At 50.1% G+C, this 24,952-nt stretch overlaps 2 protein-coding genes across 5 annotated transcripts in view; one reads left to right on the top strand and one right to left on the bottom strand.

Moving 5' to 3' along the window:
- Positions 1-3,025, bottom strand: part of PHKB (phosphorylase kinase regulatory subunit beta) — a 96,702-nt gene extending 93,677 nt beyond the window's left edge. For 2 of the 4 annotated variants that reach the window (XM_053914599.2, XM_053914598.2), the window contains exon 1: positions 2,907-3,025. In XM_053914599.2, coding sequence (XP_053770574.1) covers positions 2,907-2,982 — 76 coding nt within the window. In that variant the 5' untranslated portion in view covers positions 2,983-3,025. Of the gene's footprint in view, positions 1-719; positions 833-2,211; positions 2,677-2,906 lie in introns of those variants that run through there. The other 2 variants (XM_024551458.4, XM_045188423.3) reach the window with 2 other exon arrangements.
- A 229-nt stretch (positions 3,026-3,254) lies between these two features.
- The window catches only part of ITFG1 (integrin alpha FG-GAP repeat containing 1), a 91,287-nt gene continuing 69,589 nt past the window's right edge, over positions 3,255-24,952 (top strand). Inside the window, exons 1-6 of the mRNA XM_053914709.1 lie at positions 3,255-3,500; positions 5,138-5,210; positions 10,298-10,443; positions 11,624-11,681; positions 12,824-12,898; positions 23,288-23,382. Coding sequence (XP_053770684.1) covers positions 3,293-3,500; positions 5,138-5,210; positions 10,298-10,443; positions 11,624-11,681; positions 12,824-12,898; positions 23,288-23,382 — 655 coding nt within the window. The 5' untranslated portion in view covers positions 3,255-3,292. The remainder of the gene's footprint in view (positions 3,501-5,137; positions 5,211-10,297; positions 10,444-11,623; positions 11,682-12,823; positions 12,899-23,287; positions 23,383-24,952) is intronic.

The raw sequence follows: 24,952 nt of genomic DNA, 5'->3' as shown, positions 1-24,952 counted from the left end.
CCGTCTTCATTTCTGCTCCAGGGCCACTCGGCAAATGGCCGGATGCATCCATAGGCCTGGGCTCCAAATGGGAATCCACCCACGCATGCTCTTCCCGGGATGCATGAACTTCCTCTACCCCGTTTTCAAACCCTGGGCACGCGTCTGGGGAGCAACTGCACAGCTCTCACCCCGTCTGCAAGGGATCCTACCAGTGTAACCGCCGAAGAGCCACTGTGCCACCATGCCCCACAGCCTCGCATCAAAAAGCCACAGGGCAGCAGGGAAAGCACGCGGCTTGAAACATAAGTCTCAGGACCTGGGGTGAGATGCTGACTCTCTGCACCAAGTGAGCTTCCCTTGCCTGTCTATGAAAATGTACGAAGGTACCTACTTCACAGGGAGTTGATGAAGAGTAAATCACTGGGGCGCTGACCAAAAATTCCTAACTTATAAAAGTTATTCCCATTGTGCAAGACAGCAATCACCAAAGAAGCTTTCTGTGCCCCATTTCACAACTGAGGCTCAGCCGTCACTGCCCGTGCCCACACACACACCAGCAACATGACAGATCACACCCGGCACAGCGCGCACCTGCGCCGAACAGTTCATGCAGAGCAGCGGGGTCCAGGCTGGGGCCCACCAGAGAGAGACAGGATCAAAACGCTATCATTTGGTGACATTGAACTTCAGAAACAAAAGCATTTAAAACAAGCCCCGTCGGGGGTCTCCACACTTACCAGACCTTAAGAAAGCTGGCGGGGAAGAGACGACTGCACCAGGCGAGTGGGCCATTTCAAGGTGTCGGCTCTAATCATAAGCGTCACAGGCTAAACTACAGCCAGTTTCCCGACTGTTTAGTGAGGGTTAGAAGCAATCAGCATTAGATTAATCGAAAGCAGTGTGAGCAGTTGTTAACATTATGCAGTGTGCAGCAAAGACAATAATCAAGGGTCGTCATAATTTTATTTTGGTTTTGGAATTTTATTTTGGTCGACTTGGAAATGTGCTTTGCTTTGGGAGGTCGCAGTTGCTTACCTAAGTTAGGCAGAAATACGGAACATCCACTTATCAAATGTCACCTGAGAGTGCCCTTCTCTAGGGAGCAGTGACGTGGTGACACCACTACATCTATGTAACAATGCTCAGAACTCTGCAGCGTCTCCGTTGGAATCAGATCAGCCCATGTTTCAAACAAAGCTCCGTTCAGATACTCTTCTAAAGGTAACGAGAGCCAGATTGACTGTTTTTAATGACATGGGATGTCAATGATTCACTCGAGAAACTTTATGGTTTATACTGCAGAGTTGGAAGAATCTGAAACTCAACTAATCTGAAGTAATGGCTTCCAGTGGTGTCTCTTTTACTGCCATGCTGTAAACATACAAGAACATCCAACATTTATACAGCGTGCTAAACCACTTTGCACATGACACAGAATTTAAGTGACTGCGTTCAACAACATTTAAATAAAATTGGAATTTTTTTTTCTCAGTTAAGAAAGGGGAGGTAGGTTTTCAAAGCTTACTGTTATGACATGCATTTCAGAGGAAATAAAGACTAGAAAAGAAAATAAACCCTATATACTTATTAAGGAGAACAAGAAATGCTTTTGAAATGTATGTTGAGGGCAGAGCTGAGCTCCTGTAAAACACTCGGATGGTTCTCTGTGATCGGATATTATCGATCCAATAATTCTTTATAACCCAGGCACATATGTTGTTAGTTGTCAACTCAATACTTCAATACAAAACAATGGTTTTAAGAAAAAATGTGAAACAAAAATATATGTGACTTTCGAAGTACCTGTATCGACTCAGATGTGCTAAGGATTACTTTTTGAGAACTTCTCTCCTGCTTTCTTGGGAGTTTTGTTATCACCCAAATAAGCACAGAACTTTTTTAAAGTCTAAAAACAGAATGAAATGAGCGACAACGATTGGGTAAATTTCTTCTGTGTGATTTATGGAATTAGATAATTTCTTCAAATTTAAAAAAAAAAAAAGGCAGAGAGCACAACAAACTACTAAGCCCTTCTTAAATGAGAAGAGCCCAAAACATCATAATAGCTGAGAAAACAATTGTTCTCTCTTAACATCAATGCCAACCCAGAGTTCAGTGTTCCTGGGGCTGTGCGTCTGTTTTCAACACTGACATTAGCATCTCCCAACTCCGACATTTAGTAACAAAGACTCTGGGTTGCAGACTCGGCGTTCCTGCTTATAGGCTCACTTTCAGCTCAGGATCCCACGCGGCCAGCGCGGAGCAGGGACGTTTCCATCCTGGCTCTCAGAGGGACTCGTCAGCCACAGGTGCTAACTTCCAAGTCGTGACTTTGCAATTTGGAGGAGGCAGCCTGTAGACTGCCTGCCTGCCTGCGCGGCGTCGTGAGACCTGGGCCGCCTCGGGCTTGAGCCCCGCCCGGGAACTAGGCGCCCAGAGGCCACTTGCCCAGGGAGGGACCCGCTTGAGCCCTAGCTGCGCTCCACGTGACCCCCTTCGTGGCCTGTCCCCCTCCAATTCTGCCACCAAAGATAAACTGCCCGGACTCAGAATTTGAGAGGAATGTAAAAGGGACCTGACACAGCCAACGAGCCGATCATAGTCCTGGCTGAGAGTAAAGCCCTCTGACTTTTGGGAACACACAGGACACCCTCCCGTTGGCAAGAACGGGGGTCGCCGTCTGATTTCTAAGGAGGAAGCCTCCCGGCGAAGCCGGTGTCACCACTACTTTATGGGGGGGACACACAAGGAGTAACGCTGGGGCCACCCCCTCATTTCTGGGGCGGGGGGGGGAGACCTCAGGCGGAAGGCCGGACGGCCGACCGCTCTCTAAGGGGTCACACGCGGGCACAGGTTCACTCCAGGACCCCACCTGCCCCCCGCCCAAGGCGCTCGGGGGGAGCGGGCGCCCCAGTTTGCCAAACCTGAGCGCTTGGCCCGGGCTCTCCGCTCCAAGACAGTCCAGCTCACTTCAGCCAAGCGCCCCGCCGCCCCCGCCATCGCGCCGGGCAGCCGCTTGGGCCACCGCCCCCGGGGCCGCCTGTCAACGCCGCCCGGCCGGCCCCGCCCCCCCGCGCGACACTGTCGCGAGGCGCGCCGGCCGGAAGTGAGCGCGAGGGCCGCTCCCCGCTCGCCCCTCGGCCGCCGCCGCGTCAGTCGGAGGGGCCGCCCGTGGGGTGAGGGCGAGGGGGCGGGCGGCGGCTCGTGCGGGCGGCGGAGCTGCGCTCAGGGGCGGGCGGGCGGCGGCGCGGTGCTTTCCGGCTGCCGTCAAGCGCGGCGCGGGGCGGGCGGGCGGGGCCGAGGGGCGGCCATGGCGGCGGCGGGCCGGCTGCCGGGCGCCTGGGTGCTGTGGGCGCCGCTGCTCGCGGGGCTCGCGCTGCTGGGAGTCGGGCCGGCCCCGGCTCGGGCGCTGCACAACGTCACGGCCGAACTCTTCGGGGCCGAGGCCTGGGGCACCCTGGCGGCCTTCGGAGACCTCAACTCCGACAAGCAGACGGACCTCTTCGTGCTGCGGGAAAGTCAGTGCCTGCCCGGCCCTCCCTCCCTCCCTCTCTCCTCCCGTGTCCCCCTGCCCCTCGCGGGTCCCCTACACCCCTGGCCCCGGTGGCTGGTCCCCCTCGATCGCTCGGCCCCTCTTCCCCCAGCCCTGATTCTCTCTCCCTTTATCTCCAGCATCCTTGACGGCTTGCCCGTCTCCTCCGTCCTTTCCCCGCAGGTCCTGGCCCGGTCACCCCACGGTGTGATGTACCCCGCCCCAAAGCCCTAGAAACACCCAGTTTTTTTTTTCCTAAGAAGCCCGGGGCTTTCCCCCTTGCACCTCTTCCTCCCCGTGGAATCACCCCCTCCCAAAGTCCTTCCTGGTTCCCGGGAGCCTCCGTAGCCACGTTCCGTCCAAGGCCCCTGCATTCCTTCCTTTCTGCTCCCCAACCCCCCTCCCCCGCATGCATCCCCTTTAGTGAACTGCAAACGATGCATCTCGACCATATCTTCTCCGAGGCCTTCTCCCTGCCTCCACCGTTCGTCGCCCCTCCCTTTGTCAGGGTCCCAGCTTTTCTGGAAGCTCCTGTGCCTTCCCAGCGCCCTAAACTCTCCGCAGCTCGCACCCAGTTTTGCAGGGACCCGACCGCGGATAAACCCCGTGGGAAAGGGTTCTGCACCAGCAGATTCGCCCCCTCCTGAGCTGCCTCCTCTCCTGAGCTGGTCTCCTGTATGCAGCTGGCCCTTGTGTGCTTCGGTCGCTACCTTAGTTTCCCGTATCTCTGCTTTCTTTGCCAACTTGTTCTTGGGAGTTCCTTGCTTTAACCATCCCAAAACAGTGTTTTGTTTTGTTTATTTTGATGCTGACAAATGGGCATTAGAGGGTCTTGGCATTCTGGAGAACCCGCAAGGCTACAAAGAAAGGAGTGAAGTGCTTATGCAGAGCTTTACCGACAGGATCCCAGCCCAGACTTCTCCCGGCCCTTGCAAAGGCCCCAGAACCCCTTATGGCCCCTGGGTATTTTCCCTATCTTTGTAGGACTCCATGTGTTGCGAGAAGGGTGCGTACTCCCCAGCCTGTAGCTACTCCATCCAAACTGGATATGGAGACTTTTAAAGGGTGGCGCGTGTTTGATTGAACGGTTCTAACTTACGCTCCACTGAATGCTTACTGAGTTCCAAGAATGCATCAGCCCAGGGGAAGGTTCCATAGGAGCCACAAGACGGTCTTGGGCAATTGAGCTTTTTCTGCTTAAATACGTAATCATGTTCTTATTAGTCAGATACCTGCTGTCCAAGACCCTGTGTCCTTCCCGCGATGCATCTGATGAACTAAACAGCCTTAACAAGGGCCTTCGTTGTTGGGTTTGGACGAGGCTTGATACAGAGTTACAAGGCAGGTTCTTTACATGGTTCTTTTAAGTCAACCGCTCTGACTTCAGGCAGAGGCCTCTAATCGGCTCAGGTTGTCCAACCACCTACCTCTGAACACCGGATTTGTGACGCGCTGCCAGGGTCTCCATTCCTCAGACTCGTGGGCTGACCTTGAGAGGGCAGGCGAACTGGAGTCAAATAAAAGTTTTCTTGTTGAGAACGGTGCCTGGAAAATTCTTGGAAGTACCAGTTGGGTGTCCTACCAAGGAACCTTATTCTAATATCCTCTATCCGCTTCTTTTAGGAAATGATTTAATCGTCTTTTTGGCAGACCAGAATGCACCCTATTTTAAACCCAAAGTGAAGGTGTCCTTGAAGTAAGTACATGTGTGTTTGTTTCTGTAAAACAGTCACTAGTGCAATGAGAGAAATGCAATAGCCAGTCTTTGGAGTCAGTTTTACCCAACTGCGGTGTCGACACGAAGGGATGAGTGGGATGTCATTTTGTTTGGAACAATGCCGACTGTGTCACAGTTTACAAGCGACTTACTTTAAAAGTGCACGCAGTGAATGGGCCCAGGTGGGTTCCTGCGGTCACTCGTCATTCCCTTGCGGTCCGATTGGCCCTCCTGAGTGTTGTGGACTGTCTGTCCCGCAATCTGACTATGCAGCTCACTCACAGACTTACTAGGTCCGCTGTGTTTGGGCGGGGGCGGGGGCTTTGCACCATGGGGAAAAGGCCAGTCCCCCGTTCTTATTTTTCCTTTGTTTATTGACTGGTAGGTGCTGAGTCTTTAAGGTCGATTTTGAAGGCATTCAAATCAGGATACACTTTTTAAATGTTCAAATAATAATAATACTTCTCTTATATGACTGGCATTGCAAACACCCAGTGACCGCCATCAACAGTGAGCCCACGTACTCTTGAAGCTACAAGCAACAAGGGTTGATTGCTGGCTGGTTCAGGGCAGAAGCCATGAGTCAGCGTAGGCTACAGGGGCAGCTTCTAGAAAGCTGTGGGACTTCAGCTTGACCCTAAGTAAACCTCAGGTGAGGGGACTCAGCCTGACCAAGGGATGGCAGTAAAAACAGCACGGCGTGAAGAGGGGCTGGGAGGGTTTGCCTGATGGAAGCCAGGGGCGCACCCCGGAGAGCTGGGGACGGGGAGATGCAATCAGGGCGGACAAGGGACCTCCATCGATATCAGGATGAGTTTGGGCTCAGCCCCCGGAGACGTGGGCAGTCATTACAATTCCCGTTGAAAGGAGAGACGAAGAAAACGGTGATTTAGGTTGATGTACTTGTTAACCACATACAGGATGGGTGGGTACATGGAAAGATGAAGGACTACTTAGGAAGCATTTTTTAAATTTTCTTCACCTCTCACCAGTCTGGCTCAGTTGGTTGGGCATCATCCTGCAAAGCAAAAGGTCCCTGTTTTGACTCCACGCACCTGGGTTGTGGTTTTGGTGCTCAGCTGGGCCACATGCGGGAGGCAACCAATCAATGTTCCTCTCCCGCTCTTTTTCCCTTCCTTCCTCTCTATTAAAGAAAAAAATCAGTCCCCATATGGGCTAATGAGTGCTCAGACTTTACAGTGTTTAATTGTAAATATGTAATGAGGCCACTTGAGTTAGAACTTTGGGAGGGAAGTTGTCGGTGAAGAAACAGGGGCTTGTCCCCTGGAGAGCAGTTCTGAGTCCTGGACATCAGCATGCTGGCAGTGGGGAGGGGCAGAAACTGGAAAATGTTACATGCAAGAAATGAACTGCCTTGTATGCAAGAAACGTTCTTATATACAAGAAATGATTATTCTTGGAAGGTTGAAAGTTAAGGAAATTTATGGGCTATAAAGGACTTGCATTCCACTACGTTCTTTTTTAAATCCCGATTAATTTTGTTCACTAATGCGGTGTTGTTTTATATCATCAGGTCCCCGAATAGTGTTGTTTTGTTCTATTTTGTTCATTATAATGTGGATGAAATGCCATAGGGACTTAATTCTTGTTTGTATCAGTCCATCTGGGAGAAAACTGGTTTCCTTACGTGTTGTTTCGCTTCAAGTCAAAGAACCTACCAGTGATGTCAAGTGAGGACTTCCTGCACTTTCAGAAATTTGAAACTCTTGTTTTTGTTTTAACTTAGAGTATTTTTTAAAATAAAAATAGCTATTCTTCACCCTTTTCCTCCCCCAGATGCAAATACTTTTCCTCCCCCAGATGCAAACACTTTTAAAACTATTAGCTGTTTCTTCTGGTGTTTGTTTCCATGTTTTAAAATATGTCCCTTCACTGTAGTTGAGTTCCTGTCTTCATCTGCTGGAGTTTTTGTTAGCGTAGATGAGGATTTGCCGCCCTTAAACGACCCCCATCATCTCCACGGAGTTATCTCATGTCTCCGGTTGGGTCAGCAATCGGTGCTCACTTCCTGACCATGGAGACTCTACTGCAGAGCCAGGCAGCTTGCAGGATTCCCACTCTGTACAGTCTCCCCTCCTGCAGTAACGGGTGGCTCTTGACAAAATGAAGTGCGGTTTTCTGTGCACGTGTCCTTATTTTCTCTGCAGATGGCCCCTCATACCTGCCACAGGCCCTTCGTGCACTCGTGGTCCCCACTGGGCCCCCCCAAGTCCTTCTCCAGGCCTTCTGCAGAGTCACACCGTGGCACGCCCCCTGTGCTGGTCTGTGGCGGATCCCAGTTCCTTGGATCCTGGGCCCTTTTGTTTGTAGCATCTTTGCTTCCATGACAGGAGCGCATCCTTCGGGAAGTTCCTGAGAGAGGAGGCGTGGCGCGCCCTTCAGTCCGAGACCTTTTCTGCCCGCTCTTCATGGTTCCCTGGCCTCTTCTCTTCCAGCTCCACGGGCTGCTGTTTTAATATTCAGTGTTTTTCTTTCTCCTAATCCTGCAAACGTGACTTGTTTGATTTTAAGTTTTGGAGGCTACTGGGGTCTCTTTGTCACCCCTGTGCTTTGCGATTCCAGGTCAGTGTGCCTTGGTGCGGGTCATCTGTCATTGATTGCACTGGGCATTGGCTGGGCCCCTTCAAGGGGGGGCCTCTGTCCTTGGGGGCTTTCTAAAACGTGCTGGCATTGTTTCTCTGGGAGTTTTTTTGTTTGCTCTTTCAGGAACCGCCTGTGTGTTGGTTACTGGACTGCGTGGTCCTCCTTTGTTCCTTTGTCTGCATTTTTGTCATGTTGCTTTATTTTCCCTTCCAGGAGGTTGCCTCAGTGTTATCTTAATCCTTCTGTTGAACTGTTTGCTAGCTGTCGCTCTCCTCCATCTGCAGGAAGTTTTCTTTCTTCTCGTTGGTTTTTCCCTTCCCATGTGGTCTTTAGCATGTTTTCTTTAATGGACGTACTTCCCTTCTGTCTCAAACTGTAGTTTTGAGGTTTTCTTTTGTTCTCTCTAGTGTCTCTGTTTTCTTCAGGTTTCTTATTGTTGTTTGGTTTTGACTGTCTTTAATATTCAGTTTTCTTCCAAGGGCCGGGTGTCTATTCATAGTTAAGAGTAAGGCACTAGGACGCTAATTTGGAAACTGTCTCTTACCCTGTGGGCGTGTTCCTGGCTGATTGGCCTTCCAGGAATGGGGGGCGAGGGGTCAAACGGTTCCTCCCTTCCATCACCTCCCCATTGTTAGCTTAAAGCCAGAACCTTGCCCTCGGCTATGCCTTAAGTCTCTGACTCCTGAAACTTCCCAGGAAGAAACTGCTTGGTTCTTATCTTGCTTGGGGACAAGTAGAAGGGACCGGCATTCACAATGCAGACTTTGAGTTAAACCTGCTTTCAGCCTGGTGCCTAACTCTTGCCTCCCACTGTTGCTGATGACTCCGCATTCTGGGGGGGGGGGGGTATTTGGACAAAGGGCTGCCTTGCGGAGCCTTTTTCTCCCGACACTGTAGCCAGCGGTTTCCCTGCCCTGCCCTGCTCAGTCCCGTAGCACCCCTCCGTCTGCGCTGTCCTTTCCTGATGCCTGTGTCACCGTTCCTGTCTAAGCCTTTGTCACACGTTCCTGTCTGTTTCGGGGTACTTTTTGCCACCAGGTCACGAGTGCTTCCGGACAAGTGTTACTGGCGAGCATGCGCGGTGTGTGTAACTGCACACGCACACAGACAGGCACCCACGCGGGGGTGTGCACGTTAAACACAGTGGCTGCACAGGGGCACGTGGGGCTGGCCTGTCACCATTTTTACACCCCAGGCGTAAGTCATGTTGGAATTCCTCGAGGACACTGGCATAGCCAAAACTACTTTATTGTAATAAGGCTCAATTTTAGGTGCCAACACACCGAATTTGAGTCCCAGCTGTACTTGTAACACTGGAAGCTGCCTAATTGCTCCAAACGTCAGGGTGCTAACCTGGTCGGTGAGGGAAATACGTGCTTTAAGTGGTGAAGACCAAGCGGCCCGGTGACACGTAGCTGCTGAGCACTCGGCGTGCTGTCTGCGGCGGACTGAGTAGATGCAGTACAGTAAAGCTATTGTTGTATTGTGCTGCTTCACCACTTTCTCCGTATTTTCCTTACTTTCACTTTAAACCATATATATACGTATACATTTATAGATGCTGGTGATATTTAGAAAGTAATTTCCCACAGTCTATTTGGAAACTTGCTGTCTTGCTATTTGCTCTAAGTAGAAATAACTAGAAATTGAATTTAAGGCCTTTTTTTTTTTTGGTTGGGTCACTCAAAAATATCATGACAGGACTTCAGAATGTTAAGTTTTCAAGTTCAGTGTAAATAATTATAGCATTTTTTAATTAAAAATATAAGGTATGCGTGTTTTGATACTGTATTGCTAGTTTTGGTAAAAGGAACTTAGTTTCCATTGTGAATCGTGAATAGCTTTCAGAAGTAAAATAAGTTTTTAGTTTTTACTCTATATCTCAAATCTGTATTAAAGAACAAAATTAAATATTTTAAAAATATCTTTTAACTGCTAAAACGATAGTGATACCTTTGTTGCTGTAGCAGTTCATTAGGAGCCCCATCTGCTATAAGCACCTTCCAGGCATCTTGGGGTCCTGGACAGAAACACTAAGTGACGCACCATCTTAGCCAGCGCTTGATGGTAAAACTGAGGTTTCTCCTGACAGGGTTCAGACTGGTCTTGTCTCTTAAGACAGCGTTGATTGGCCTTCCAGGAATGGGGGGCGAGGGGTCAGACGGTTCCTCCTGTAGACCTTCCATCACCTCCCCATTGTTAGCTTAAAGCCAGAACCTTGCCCTCGGCTGTGCCTTCAATCGCTGACTCCCGAAATCTCAGAACTCCCCACCCTGAGTTCTCCTGTAGACCAAAGAGGCCTAACACAGGCGTGACGGTGACGAGCTGTCGAGAAGGGAATGTTGCCGCGTCACGGCTGAGACGTTGTGACCGTTGCCTTGCAACGGTCTGGCGCGGCGCCAGCACGGAGGTATCCTTCCCCACAGCAGCCTCGCTGAGTATCGTCCCGCTCGTTTCTCCAGGAATCACAGTGCCCTGATCACGGGTGTCGTCCCTGGGGACTACGATGGAGACTCGCAGATGGACGTCCTCCTGACGTATCTGCCCAAAAATCATGCCAGCAGCGAATTAGGAGCTGTTATCTTCTGGGGACAAAATCAAACGTTAGGTGAGCTTGTTTGGGGGGGGGGGGGGTTAATTTTTATCCTTGGATAGTGAAGGGAAAATATGCCTGGAATTGTTAAGTAACAAAAATTTTGTTCTGCGTCAGTTTAAAAAAAAAAAATGCAATTCTTAAGTGTCAGTAATTGTCCGTAAAAGCTTTTTTAGAAGTCCGCTTTCTGTTTTCCATTATCGCCCGAGAGCTATTCTGAGGTCAGTTCCAGAAAACAAAATTCAGCCTGGCTAGCCTAAGGAAGAGAGAGATTCATTAAAGGGTTTTGGTGGCTTACAGAACAGACTCTAGGTTGAACTTTCTGGAACAATTCTGACCTTCAGGAGGCTACTGACTTTTCAGAAAGTGGCCATGTCCACAACAGCTGCCGGAAGGCCACGTGCCCAGCACGCTGTTCCCTGCACCTGCCCGAGACTCCTGGTTCAGTGGCGAGACTGAGAAGACGTGGCCAGACCACAGCCTCCGTGCACCCCTGCCTTCCCAAACTCACAGTGTATCTGAGGGGCAAGGCTCACGTCTGATTCCGAGGCTCAGCCGCAGGGGTGTCTAGGAAATGCTGTGCGGGAAGCACAGAGGAAGAGTAGAGGGTCAGTCTGCCCTACGCACTCGCAAACCTCCACATCTCATCTGAAAAGCCAGTTATTGCACCTGAGCCGACAGCTTTGTTCCTGGAGCCAGATTTCAACGCAGGGCGCAGAGGACACAATTACATTTCCTGTAACATGGGGGAACACAGACAGGAATCTCAGTACTTCAGATTTATTCAGTCAGTGGGGGTCTAAGGAAGGAGAGCCGTGTAGAAAGTGCAGCTCATTTGTAAACATGGGCGTTCTCGAGTTTTGTGTGCGTTGTCTTCTCCACCAAGAAACTGTAACTGTCGACCGCTCTCCTGCTAAGCGGTACACAAAGAAGACGCACCCAAGAGGCTTTCAGGGTGAAGCCTCCCGTGGAAGTTACCGTGATGCTGGTCTTCACTATGGAACGAGCCCACCCAGTATTTTGTCTTCACCAACTTGGTGTCCATTCGAGTTAGATTCATACTGTCTCATTAATGGTAATAGTTGGAATTAATTAGAGATGAACCTGAAAGAGAATGAAAGAGTATTTTTCCCTAAGGGTAGATATCAAAAAGAATACAAAGTGCCTATAATTTATTTATTTGCTTTCTTTACAGATCCCAATAATATGACCATACTCAATAGGACTTTTCAAGACGAACCTCTAATTATGGAGTAAGTATGTGCTTGCTTCCCTTTGAGTAATTTTAAACCGACAAACATAAAATAAAACTCTTCACATAAAAGCCACTTTGCAGTGTAGAATCGACACTGAATTCATTCTCCCTTGAAAGCTGATGGGGCCCGCGCTCTTGGTTATACGGTTTTTATTCGCCATGTTGGAGGAAAGAGAAAAATGAAGTTCAGTGTTTTGGAAAGAAGAAGAGATTGTGTTTTGTTTCTGTCTCGGTAGCTCCGAATGTGTCTGCTAGGGACCTGTGTTGACTCTGCCCATGCCACAGATCAGAGAACTAAGGGGACTGTTGGGGGTGAAGCTGCAGTGCTTACCTGACAAACATCGAAGGTGCAGGGTGGCCCCCAGCAACCTGCACAGACTTCTGTGTCGAGGAGGAACTCCTGTCCTTTTTCACAGCTCTTCCTTAGTGGGATCATTGATTGCCTCCAAACAGCATAAAATCAATACAGATTTCAGGGTTCGGGTAACAGGGTGGAGACCAGTGGGGCCACATTCTTGTCCTTTCGTAGTTATTGAAGTCACAGGCGCAATAGCAGTAGGTCACAGCCATTGGAAGTCTACAAATTCAGGGATCCCTCCTAAAGGCACTCGGCTTGATTTCTTCCCCTGCGTCCACTCCTCCATCATTGTTGCCGAAGGCAGTGGCCGGTTTGGATTGTCCCACCCGCCAGGGGTTACTTTTGTGGGGTATTTCTCCTAAGTCCATCTAACTAAACAAGATGGGCCGCGGTTCTGAAGTCTGTGACGCCTCCTTATCACTCAGGGGTGGGCTAGGTCAAGCAGAGGTCCCAGACAACCCCATCGTGTTAGAACAAAAGTTCCCTTCTCCCTCGCCCTGCACATCCCTTGTAGGTCAGCACTGGGCCCTGCTCTGGGCCGTCACGTAGAGACCGGGCTGTCAGCAGCCTCGCCATCTGCGCAGCTGGGCTGTGGGACACGTGGGGGAGGGGCTGGAGGGTCCAGGACAAAAATCGCACCCGGCACCTGGAAGTGACACATCCCTTCCGCTGACATTCGTAGACTGCAGCAGGTGCTGGTGACATCGTAATGTCTGCCGTGCCTCCGAAGGTCCTCGAGTTAGAGAGCTTAATGAAATAGCTGCGCGGTGTTTTCTTTTCAGCTTCAATGGTGATTTAATTCCTGATGTGTTTGGTGTCACGAACGGATCCAGCCAGCCCCAGATTCTGTTAGGAGGGTGAGTAAATAATATGCCTGCACCCGTGCACTTGGTTGTGGGTGTCGCTGCTGCCGGGACTGGGTGTCTGTGTGAGCGGGTGGCTGTAGCTGTTGGGGAAAACCCAGCTCATTGGAAATCCTTGTTCTTGTTCTTTTTTCAACTTTGAAAAGTTTGTTGACTGATTTTAGAGAGAGAGAGAAAGGGGGAGAGAGAGACACATGGATTTGCTGTTCCACCTCAGAGTGATCAGAGTGAGCACTCATTGGTTGAGTCTTGTATGTGCCCTGGGCGTCGATCGAACCCGCAACCTTGGAGGGTAGGGACGGTGCTCTGACCAGCTGGGTTACTCGGCCAGGGCCCGGAAATCTCATTCTTAAGGATTTTTGAAAGGGTGTCTGGTCAGTGTAAGCTTTCCCAGACAGTCTGGGTCTGATCTGCAAGTGCACTGTGGGGAGAGCCAGCTTCGTCTGTCTGTCCGTCTGGACCGAGACATACAGGCTTCCAGGTCCCCATTTATGCAGCGGTTCATTGGACGGCTTTGGAAATGGAAAATCGTAGCTTAGATAGGGTGGGTATTGCCGTCTTGGTGGGATTCTCCACCTTGGTCGCGTTGGCTCCCAGATTCTTAGTAATAGCTTTGCTCCCTTTTTCTTTTCCTTGTTCAGTGAGCAATCGGTAATTGCCCGTACGTGTAAACACTCCTCCTCTCAGCTCTGGCAGCTGTTCCGGGTGCGCTTCAGCCTTGACCCGCATGTGCGCTGGGCTCTTACTGTCCCAGTGTGCCATTCTCAGCAGAAGCCACCTGGAATCTCGCAGTTCACGGGTCTTCATTATGCTTCCTCCAGGCTTAAAATAGAATCGCCCCACCACAAGAATTCATGACAAGGTGCTTTTCGTTAGACCCCTCCAGCCTGGTAACCTTGTTTCGTGTCTGAGAAGGCAGAATTCTAGTTCAGGAGGACAGAACCCGCGTATTTACTTCTTTGACTTCCCAGAAAGTGCAGACAAGCACCTTCGTCAGTCTGTCTCCCCAGGTGCTTGGAAATCTGAGGAGGTTCCCTCCTGTGCTTTGGAGAAGCAGGGTGTTTTGACATGGGGGGGCAGTGCGCTAACCAACTGAGCCCCCTGGCCCGGGGGGGTATAGTTGTGTGACTAGTTTTTGAAATATGATTCGCAGGCACATAGATGAATAAATTATCAAAATGTAAGGTGTTATGGAGAAAACCTGTTGTATTTCCTATCGCTTTTTTCTGAAGGTTTGTAACAAAGAATATGGGAGTCTTGATCCTATTCTCACTGAGCTTTGACACACTCACTGTGAATCCTGAATAGGAAGCCTGTTTTTGCCCCAAACCTTGAAAAACTCCTGGAAGAGAACCTTGTTTGGAGGCCAGGTGGTGGAGGTCCTGCTCTGCCTTTGTGGCTAAGAACTGAGTGGGTGGGGTGGGGGCCGCACAGCCACTCCTGCCGCGGCAAGGCCCACCAGGTCACCTGCGCCGGGGCTGCCCGGGAGCCTGGCTCAAGCCCTTGTGCTGTGCCTCTGAGCCAGGAAACCTGCTTACACTGTCAGGAGGCAGTGGCGAGGCTCGCCCACTGTTGCGAGCGCTGCATTAGATTTTTCCCTCTGCCGACTCTTGATACACTCCAGCTTTTAAAACTGCTGCCGCCTGAAGGCACGCTCTCTGCTGGTCTTTGTGCGCTGTTCGCCCAGTGCGCTTCAGCGCACTGGAGTAGCTCTCTGTGTTTTAGGGTGTTTTTAATGTGAGTTGCTGCTCCAGATTAAACACTAGTAGCTGACCATATTGCAAGTAACGAATTTGTTCCCAAGACTTGTCCTGATGCCAGTTTAAAGAATGAAGAAGCACAACTCGGCAGGAAAGGGTTTCCGTCCACAGCACCTCAGCGTGGCAGCAGCCCAGCAGTGCCGGGGTGCAGACGGCAGGAAGGGATGTGCCCCTGCGGGGACGAGCAGGGATGTGTCACTAAATTAGGGAAGACAGACTTAGGCCACGTCAGCTGTGTAAGGCACAGACGCACACACACAGGAGGGTAAGTGGAAGAGCCGTCAGCAGTGACATTTTGGACTGTCCACGTGGCCTCTGAGTGGTGGCCCAGTGTGACTCAGCAAGAAAGCTAGCCCGCCTTTTGCAGCATAAACACTGTGCTGTGTGGGTGTGCCAGGGCCCAGAGCACCTTACATGTAGTGGAATGTGGCCAGCACCTCAACTTTACAGAAAATCTGCCATGATCTGTAAATAGAGCGTGAAATGTCCCCATAGGATTGTGCTGGAAAGCCCCTGGCTGTCCCCTGGCCCAGCGCAGGCTTGGAAACCGGAGACTCCCACAAGTCAAACCAGCGTGACCAGTTCAGCCGCAGGAAGGGTGCCCAGGTCAGAGTGGCAGGCAGGGGTACCAGCAGGTGGCCCCTGGTAACTAGCACAGTGGGGTCACGGCCCGGGGACCAGAGGGTGCTGAGCCTGCTTGGTGCTGGAGCCGGTGAAGTGGGCCGAGTGGTCAGAGGCCAGGCCTCCATCGTTCCTCAGCCTCATTTCGTAACAGCTGGGCATGATGCGATTGTGCCCCACACTGCGCAGAAGTCACGCCCAGCTGTGCCGCGTCAGGCCTGCTCCCGCAGGGATGTGAGGTCATTGTCAGTGAGCATTTGCTCGGAAAGAGCTTGGAGACTGATGTCGCGCCGGCATTGGGAATGCTGTTTTTAGTGTGGAAGTGAGAAAACGTGTCTGGAGATCTCACCAGAGCCGGTGTGCTGTCGTCGGGCCAGACTTTCTGCGGCTCGTACGGAGTGCAGAGCCGGGTCTGGGGCGGGCCCAGGCTGTGTGACAGGTCACGGCTGTGCTGTGCTGTTCACCTCACCCGGGACTGCGTGACCGGGTTGAGTGCGGCGTCAACAACGCTGAGAAGAGCTGCCGGTCAGCTCTCTGTGGTGTGGGCGGGGCTTCCTCATCCACCATCAGGAAAGACCCCGCCTTTTATTTGAATGCAGGCAGCCACCCTCAGCCTGGAGCAAATGCACCCCTGTTCTCCCTGCGGCCTTCCCTCTTGCCTCCCGTTGTAACCAGGGACTCATTTATCCGAGCACCTTTCATTTTACTGCTGATTGTGTTTGCTGGTGCATCACAGAAAATGTTGCAAATAGTTATCGTAATGGAATAATAATATGATACCGTGTCACTTAACTCTGTTGTTCAGAAAGAATGTGAAAATTAGCATGAGGCAATAACACAAAAGAAAACCAAATAACCCTCCAGGCAGCTGCTCCCGCGGTGCTCAGCGTTGGAACCCCCAGTCGTGACAGGAGTGGGGGGCTCTGATGCGGCTCAGACTCCCTTAGGGTTTGCCTAGCAGCCCCTCCCTGCCCCCTCACACACCGTTTATATTTCACACTTGAGAAATAAGACTTTTATTGGCGTTTCCATAGAAACACTGCATCTGGTTTTAACTTTGATCTTTTCCTAAAGAAATTTTGTTGTTGGAGATAAGTTATTCTCCCGTAAGTTGTTTCTCACCTAATTTTTTTTTTCAAAATTAAGCCACAGAAGTACTGAAAAGTTCTAGCAGATGACTTAAAATGATACGTGCTGTGGTTGCTGCAAGCGGCACGGTACTGAAGGGTCCATATTTGCATCCCCTGGAGCCCCCGGAGCTTTGAGGGGTGGGCTCCGCGGGGACTGGCCCTGCTGCTCTGTCGCAGGTGCCGGTTGGCGGTGTTGTGTGTGGGAGCTCCTGTTCGCTTCTCAGTCACTGATGTAAGATGCTCTTCTCCAAATGTATTCACTTTGCTCCTCGTTAAACCTTCCCGTTTTTAAATGTATGTCCTGTGAAGTAATCACTCAGAAAGATATCAGCTTCTGGAGAAAAGCATAGTTTTATAGTTTCTAGGCAAAGGAATTTGTAGCATTTCATCATGAATATTGATATTTAAAACTGTCTTGAATCAGCACTTTTCTATTAGCATATATCAAAATTATGTTTTTCTTCTTTACGGAGAAACCATTTTGCTTCACTCCATTACCGTTTGCATCTGTATGGAAAAAAGTCCACTTTAAAGCAAGCGTGGAACACCCCGGAACTGTACACTTAAAATGGTTAAGACGGTAAATGTTATGTTATTCTATCACAGTAAAATAATTTGGAATAAAGAAAAAAGCAAGCATAGTTAGAGCGACCATTGATGCAGCACCCTTTGAGTAGGGTTAGGATATATCACCATTTCAATTTTGGGTAAAAGGCAAATGTAATTTCTGAAAATACAAGTCCTCTCTCATTAGGTTCCTATGGCAGCTTTTAAAACCGTGTGTGCTGTTGAAGCTGCCCCACAGACATGAGACTTTCCACCCTCTGGGGGCCCGCTCAGCCTGAGCTGGCCCAGAGCACAGGTGGGGGCGGCCCGGGGGCAGCCGCGGGGGCACAGGACCAAGGATCTGCTGACAGAGACCTGCCCGTGTTTCCTGGTGACCATCAGATGCTGTTTAAGAGAGCGCCTTAGGATCCCCTGGTCCGCCCCCCTAGTGAGGGTCAGCAGAGGCCCGGGCCGTGGCCAGCCTGTCGGGGAAGGAGTGGGCGGTCTTGTCTCCAGGGCCCCTCTTCCCCCTCAACTCTGCCCCTGCCCCTCCAGAAGGGGCTCGGCGGGGCGGGGAAGGGCACAGAGGAAGAGGGGCTTCAGTAAGCCTTTAGCAAAAGTGCCCCTGAGGACCTCTGGGCGGGGCTGGCCCTCCCATCAGTTTTCTGGCATCAGTTGTCTCACAGCAGACAGCGTGTGTGGCTCAAGGTGGGTCTGGGTGGGAGCTGTGCGCCCACGGCCAGCCGGCCTCGCTGCGGTGACCACTGCAGGCGTCCGGGGGTCTGGGTGCAGGCCTGGGCCTTCTCCTAGCCGGGGGCCGCTTCCCAAAGAGGAACCTTCCAGCAGGTGCAGGCGGCAGCGAGGGCTCTTAGACCTGGGAGTGAGGCCGCGCCCCTCCTGCACTCCGCTGGTTGGAACAGCGAGGCCTGGCCATGGTGCTGGAGGCTCCTGGGGCGCTGGGTGCTCCCTGTTATGAACAATTGTGAGCACACACAGAGGCAGAGAGACTGGACCGAGGGACTTGTAGAGCAGGCCCTGTCCCCTGTCAGCTCTTGCCCAGTCCTGGTTCGTTCACACCTCTCCCTCCTTCCTCTCACCTCCAGCCCCTGCCCAGACAGTTTTAACCTACAAATCATTTCAGCGTATGTATCTCTAAAAAGGAAGTATACCATACTAAAGAAATTGAGAGTAATGTCTTACTACTTCCAGGGAGAGTTTAATAAAACACATAACAAGATTTCTTAGCACTCATATCTGTAAAGGTGAAGCGCCGGGGACAGGGTTTATGCTGAAGCCTGTCTTGGTCTAGCAATGTCCTAAGGTGTATCAGCCAGGACATGTTAAAGCTTCACTCACCTCTTTAAAAAATACATTCCCAGTAAAAGTTTACCTTTGGTTTAATAAGTGATCAAACTATATCGTGTGTGTTCTTATCAGTTGCACACTAGAGACTAAAATAAATAACCTCAGAGAGATTTTTGAAAACGCTTGGATGCATAAACAAAACCACTTAAACACCATTTTAATTCTCACACCCGTCCGTACACCTGCGCGCCTGCGGAGACCTGGGGCAGAGTGATCCCTGACGGACTTCAGGTGAGGAAGGGTTTTACACCGCGGTGAAGGTCTCTAAGAAAATGGGGTAGAAGGACAAGTTCAAGGGTAAAGGGAAAGCTGTGCAATCAAAGAGGAGTTTGTCCGGTGGCTCTTGTGTCTGTGGGTGGTGGTGCCCAGTGACACCTCGGTGTGGGGCCCATATTCCACTGGACACAGTTGTTTAAAGGTAACCATTTTACTCTAAAATCTCAACAATCCTGATAGATTTGAAGATTGCCTATTTCATAGCTATGTAAACTTAGGAAAATAGATTCCATTCTTAGAAGTGACTTTAAATGTGTTAAGGGGTGCATAGATTTTCAAAATTCTTCTAGAGCCTGTCTGAGCAAAAATGGATGAAGACCGCCATGCTAAAGAACTGGGCAGCTGGGAGAAGCCTGCCAGGCCCACCCTTCTGCTGCTTGACCCACCTGCTAGCCGCTGCCTCCACTGGGAATGCCTTCAGTAACGACAGTTCAGCATGGGCTGATCATCGAACAGTGGGCGGATTAGCAGTCGTTTCAAAGAACAGTTACCATAGGCAACCAAAAGCTACGGTTGACATTAATTACATCTCAATTTATTCTCTGATAAATGCTGTTCTTTGAGATAAAGGGTGATGATACCCACAAATTAGAACACCTTGACATGGTAGATGTCGCCTGTGGGGGGGGCGCTGATCACTGGAATTTTCCACAGAGGTCAAGGATGCCAGCGAATAGACTGAGCACGGCTCAGAGCCGCTGGCTTTCTCCTCCCTGCTGGTTCTTCCTTTGTAACCGGAGCAGTTTGTGTTTGCGACCTTGGCCTTCAAACGGAGTTGAGCACAGAGGAAAAGATTATCATTTACATGAGCACAGTTGCCTGAAAAATATGGCGTCTGCTTCTTCTTATTGAAAAACTATGATGTGTACAACGAGCCCAGTGAAGGAGGGAGAACTTTTATTTTGAACTATAAAATTTTAAACAATTAAAAAATTTTAAACAATTTAATTCTAATAGGCAACTGTACATGTTTAATTTTCAACCATCTTAAAATGCACCATAAAAAGAAGCAACAGCTCCTCCCCTCCCCCCACCTTTGGTACACACTACAATGGTGAATAGTCACCCTGCGTGAAGTTCCAGGTTAACTGCCTCCGAGAGGTGTTCGGGTGAACTCACTGAGTACAGGCAACAGGTGTAACCGGGAAACACCCTGCTGGGCTTCAGTACTGGTCTGCAGTGTTCGGGAACGCAGGAGTACAATTGCTATGTCAGTAGGAGTTGCAGATTCGGCCGTCTTCAGGGGCCCAGAGGAAACCCACGGGGCCGGGAGCCGGCGGGAAGGCTGGGGCCTCCACCATCCACAGGCTCTTCCCAGTTGGTTGCCAGACCTGCTAAGATTTCAAGAGAAGCTGGAAATCCAGATTTTTCTGTAAAATCTGATTTTTTTAATTTAAGTTTTACAATTAAGTGAACTCAGAAATTTAAAACAACGTAGGGGTCAAATAGAACCCCTTTCTGCTGAACGTGGCCCACTACCTGTGTGACTTTCGCTTTATCCCTGTTCTAGAGTCTTCACTCGAAGTGTACGTTCTTGTCGAATGGTTCCTAGGACAAGTATTACCAATTATGTGATGTTTTCCAAACGTTAGTTATCACTTACTTAAAAGCAAACCCACCAAAAACTCTATGGGGAACGAGACCAGTAACTGCTCTTGTGGTGACTGAAGACAGCCCACGTGACTAAGCTCATTGATCTCAACTTTGAAAAGGCTTGTGTTTTTTAACTCACTTTTGGCCTATAATTACAAATTTGTTGGGAACACCAGGAGATGACTTTGGGTTAAACTTGTCATAGAATCTCTAGCCTGAGCCTGATTATTTTGTTAGTAATTAAAAATACACGAATGCTTAAGTTTGAAGAACTGATGAATGAGCGGCCTGTCTGAAAAAGAAGTGAACCAGCCATCATTAAGTTGAACTGAGTTGAAATTACTTAAAGCGTTTCTAATACAGCGTAGTCTGAAAGAAGAACGTGACCTGAATGCTTGGCGATGAATTACCTGCAACAAATGCCAGGTACAGTTTCTTAACTTGTTTCAGTGTTTTCTTGTAAGCCTGTGTCGTGGGGTTTGGGCTAAAATAAAAAGTTAGGTTGCGTGCATACGGCCCGGTTTCGTGTTTCCTGCCGTGCTTAGCACACAGATGAGGCCCGGTGTGTGCTGGAAGAGCAGGAGGAGGTTATTGGGAAGAAGCTGCTGTTTGTGGGACTCGGCCCTTCCTGGAGAGAAAGTTTCTCCTGATGAATATTACTCTTCTTCCCAGATTCCGCCTGCCAAGAACAAATTAGTGAACTGTTTCTCTCCACTTCCCAAACACATCAAAGCTCAATTCTCAAATAAACCTTGTTTGCTACACAGTCAATTGTACACTGTGGGGGTAATTAGGTTGGACATAATTAGCTGTAAGTTGCTCTTCAGAGATGATGTGTCTGCACTCTCATAAGGGACTGGAACCGCTGCTATGAAAAAAGTAGCAAATTCTAACCCCAAGGAGAAAATAGGAGATGCCTCGTGAGACTCTGGCTCAGTGGCGGGTGCAGGCCCCACGCTTGAGTGGGGCGCCGGGAGGAGCCGGCCCTCTCCAGGAGGTGGTCCCTCCCATAACCATAAGGCCCACCAAAGCGCTCCCCGCCAGGGGAAGTGTTCCAGAACAGTAAGGGAAGAGCAGAGGCCTCCGAGGCTGCTGGGTTGCTGGGGCCTTGGTAAATGGGACCACCTACGAGGAGGATTGTGGGGGAGTGGTTCTACGTAAGCTTGCTGCTCCTCCAGGTCGGGCTGCACACCTCAGCGTGGAAACGCAGGGCCACGTGGTAATGCAGTGTTCAGGCTGCCGGGCTGTCTTCCACTGCGGCACCGTTTCACATTCCCGCCAGCAAGGGCCCGTTCCTGTCCCTTCACGTCCCCTCACGTCCCCGCCAACACTTGTGATTTTCTGGCTCTCGATTATTGTCATCAGGGAGGTCTGAAGTGGTTTCTCACTGAGGTTTTGATTGAGTTTCCTCCGGGGCTGATGATGTGGAGCATCTTTTACTGTGCTTGGTAGTCATTTGCATATCTTCTTGGGAGGCCTGTCTGGTCCTTTGTCATCTTTAAATTAGGTTGTTCGTCTTTTGTTGTTGAGCTGTAAGAGTTCTTTGTGTGGTCTAGAGCCTTATCAGAGGTGAGAGTTACAAGTGTTTGCTCCCATTCTGAGGACTTGTCTTTTCTCTTTCTTGAGATTGTGCTATAATGTACAGAAGTTTTTCTTTCCGATGAATCCAGTTCATCTGTTTTTTCTTTCATTGCATGATCTTTCGGCGTCATAACTAAGGACCCATTTCCAAATCAAAGGTAGTGAGTGTTTATCACTGTTTTCTTTTAAGAATTTTACAGTTTTAGGTCTTGGATCCATTTTGAGTTGATTTTTTGTTATGTGGTATGAGGTAGGTTCTGAATTCATTCTTTGTCATGGTCCAAAACTTCAGAATTAATACTCATTAAAGATAACCATTCTCTACAGTCTAAGAAATCATTTATAACATTTAATCACTTTCTTCTACTTAAAAGAGAATCAAATATATAAATGTAAGAGCTAAAACTATAAAACTCTTAGAAGAAAGCAAACCAGTAAATCTTTATAACCTTGGATTTGAAAATGAATTCTTATATATGACAACAAAAGAAAAGGCAACAAAACAAAAAAACAGATATTGGCAAATCCTACATTGGATAAAGATCTAGTATTTGGTCTATATAAAGAACTCTCACAACTCAACAATAAAGCAATAGAGAACCCAATTTAAAAATAGGCAAAGGATTTGAGTAGACATTTCTCCAAAGAAGATACACAAATGAAGACAGGATCAATGTCATTAGCCATTAGGAAAATACAAATCAAACCATGAGATACCATACCACACCCTCGAGAATCGTTCCGATAAGATGAATGGACAGCAGTAAGTGTTGGCAAAGAAATGGAGATGTCGGGACCCTCCCGTGTAGCTAGTGAGGATGGAAGGTGCTGAAGCCACTTGGAAAAACAGTTTGACGGTTCCTCAAAATACTAAACTACAGTTACCATATGACTATGGGGCAGTCATGTGACTGTGGAATAACGCAGGAGGTTCCCCTCCTGGGGCTCTGCCCCAAAGAGTTGTCTACCTAAAAGCTCGGGCACGAGTGTGTGTAGCAGCTTTACGTGTAACAGCCAAGAGCGGAAACGAGCCCAGTGGCCATCAGCAGAGGAACGGATAGGCAAAAATACAGCCAGACACTGGAATGCTACTCAGCTGTGGAAAGGACGGAAGTGCTGATGCTTGTGACAGCGCAGGTGAGCCTGAGACATCGTGCCACGTGCTGTGACTCCAAGTGGCGCGGTCCTGTTGATAGGACGCGTTGAGGAGTGGGAGATGCACAGGCAGAGAGCGAACTGGCGGTTGCCGGGGCGGCAGGGAGGGAGACGGGGAAGTGACTGGTGCACACAGAGTTTCTTTTCCGATGACAAGAATGCTTGGACTTAGGCATGGGTGACTGCTGTGCGCCGTGAACACACTAAAAACAGTAAACCGTGCACCTGGGGGTATGTGGAGTGGCCCTGTAAAAGTAAAGGAACTTTAAAAATACTTGGCACACAGATTTTGTGCGTGTGCTAAAACTATGCTCATTTGGTGTGTGCCTTGAGAAAATCTCTCTCTCATCTTTTAGGAATCTGTCATGGCACCCCGCACTGACCACTAAAAGAAAGATGCGGATTCCACATTCCAACGCATTCATTGATCTGACCGAGGATTTCACAGCAGGTGAGTTGCACATAAATGTAAAATATTTCCTTTGAACTGCCAGAGCATTATGGGATTTTATGTACTGTTTTCTTAGTAAACATTTTCTTTTGAATTGTGTGTTCAAACCAAAACGCTTGCAGGCCGCGGGGAAGCCCGTGGTGATGACCGCGTGGGACAGCGCTGGGTGTGATAAGCCTTCCGGCGTTTCTGTTGTCGGTGGGCCACATCAAAACTTGAACTTTACGGTTGTGGAGAATCCACGATAATTTAGGCAGGTGTTGCCCGATGTCGCCTTCCCTTTCCACTTAAAAATTATTGGCTAATGAATGCCATCAGTTGAATTATAAGAAAAATATTTAGTGTACGTATTTAAGATTTCACAGGCTTTTAAAACACTTTATTATAGGAAATCTTAAACCTAGAAAAGTAAACAAAATGGAACGGCGCGCACGTTTAACCAGTGCCTGGCTGTTCGGGTGCTGGGTGGCACGGCTGTGAGAGAACTCGCCCAGGGCAGAACGTGCGGAGAGCCAAGGGTTCCTCCACTTTCCCGAGGGAGGGGCAGGGCCGGGTGTGCAGCTCAGCTCCTGCGCCAGCCCCTCGGGGCCTTGGCTGGGAGCTCTTACCGGGCCTGGGGCAGTTGTACAGCAGGGTGTTGCAGTCGGGCTGCAGCTCGTGCCCTTGATGTTGTCTGTGGGGGCAGGGGCCTGGGGCACTGTCCGGTGGTCTGGTGTGTCCCTGGTGAGTCCCGTGTGGCACGTTCCCTGGGGCCTCTGCACGTACAGGGCGCCTCCAGTGGTTTCCTGGCCCTGAGGACAAAGGCTCGTAAAAGAACTGGGGTCAGCCAGCTCTGGGAAGGAGGGCCTGGGAACTGGGCTTTTGTGCTATTAGTGCTGGCCTGCCTTCCAGCTCTTCTCATCTCTGCACCTGTTACTCCGCACCCACTCTCCTGCCTTCTGTCTCTGGTTTTGACAGCTCCCAGCACTTCAAATAGGCGAAATCTCCCGTATCTACGGTCTTGTGACTGGCTTACCTCACTGGGCACCACCCCTCATGGGCCACCCGTGTCAGCAGGGTTTCCTCTGAAAATACTCCATTTCGCATGCCACCCACTCGGGCTGTGTGCACGCAAACTGTGCTGCCCTGAACGTGGGGGCGCAGATGAGTCCCCCACACAGTGGTGTCGTCCCCTCAGGCACGTTCCCGGAGCTGGGCTGCTCTGTTTGCAGTGCCTCGGGGGGCCTCCATGCTGCCCTCTTCCCCCGCAGTGCAGCAGCCGTCCTCCCCAACACCTGCTGTCTCCTGTCTTTCTGATGCTGGGAATTTCTTGACTATCACAAGTACTTCTCACTCATTCATCACTTTCGACAAGCACTACAAAGAAAGGTCCAATCTCAGGGCTTGGGTCAAGCAGCTGTCTCCTCTGCCGGAGTATTACTCCCCCAGGCACCTGTGTTGCCGTCTCCAAGTGTACTTCACTTCCCTGCCGTCCTCCCTCCAATGCCGCCTGGCTTCCCGCGGAGGCCTGCTGCAGATTCGGGATTGCAGCTCTCCTGCACTGCGCTCAGCCCTTGCTCAGCTTTGGTTT

Source organism: Desmodus rotundus, chromosome 12, assembly GCF_022682495.2.
Source record: "Desmodus rotundus isolate HL8 chromosome 12, HLdesRot8A.1, whole genome shotgun sequence".
NCBI lineage: Eukaryota > Metazoa > Chordata > Mammalia > Chiroptera > Phyllostomidae > Desmodus > Desmodus rotundus.
Note: the sequence above shows the minus strand (reverse complement) of the source record. Positions and strands in the feature narration are given on the sequence as shown.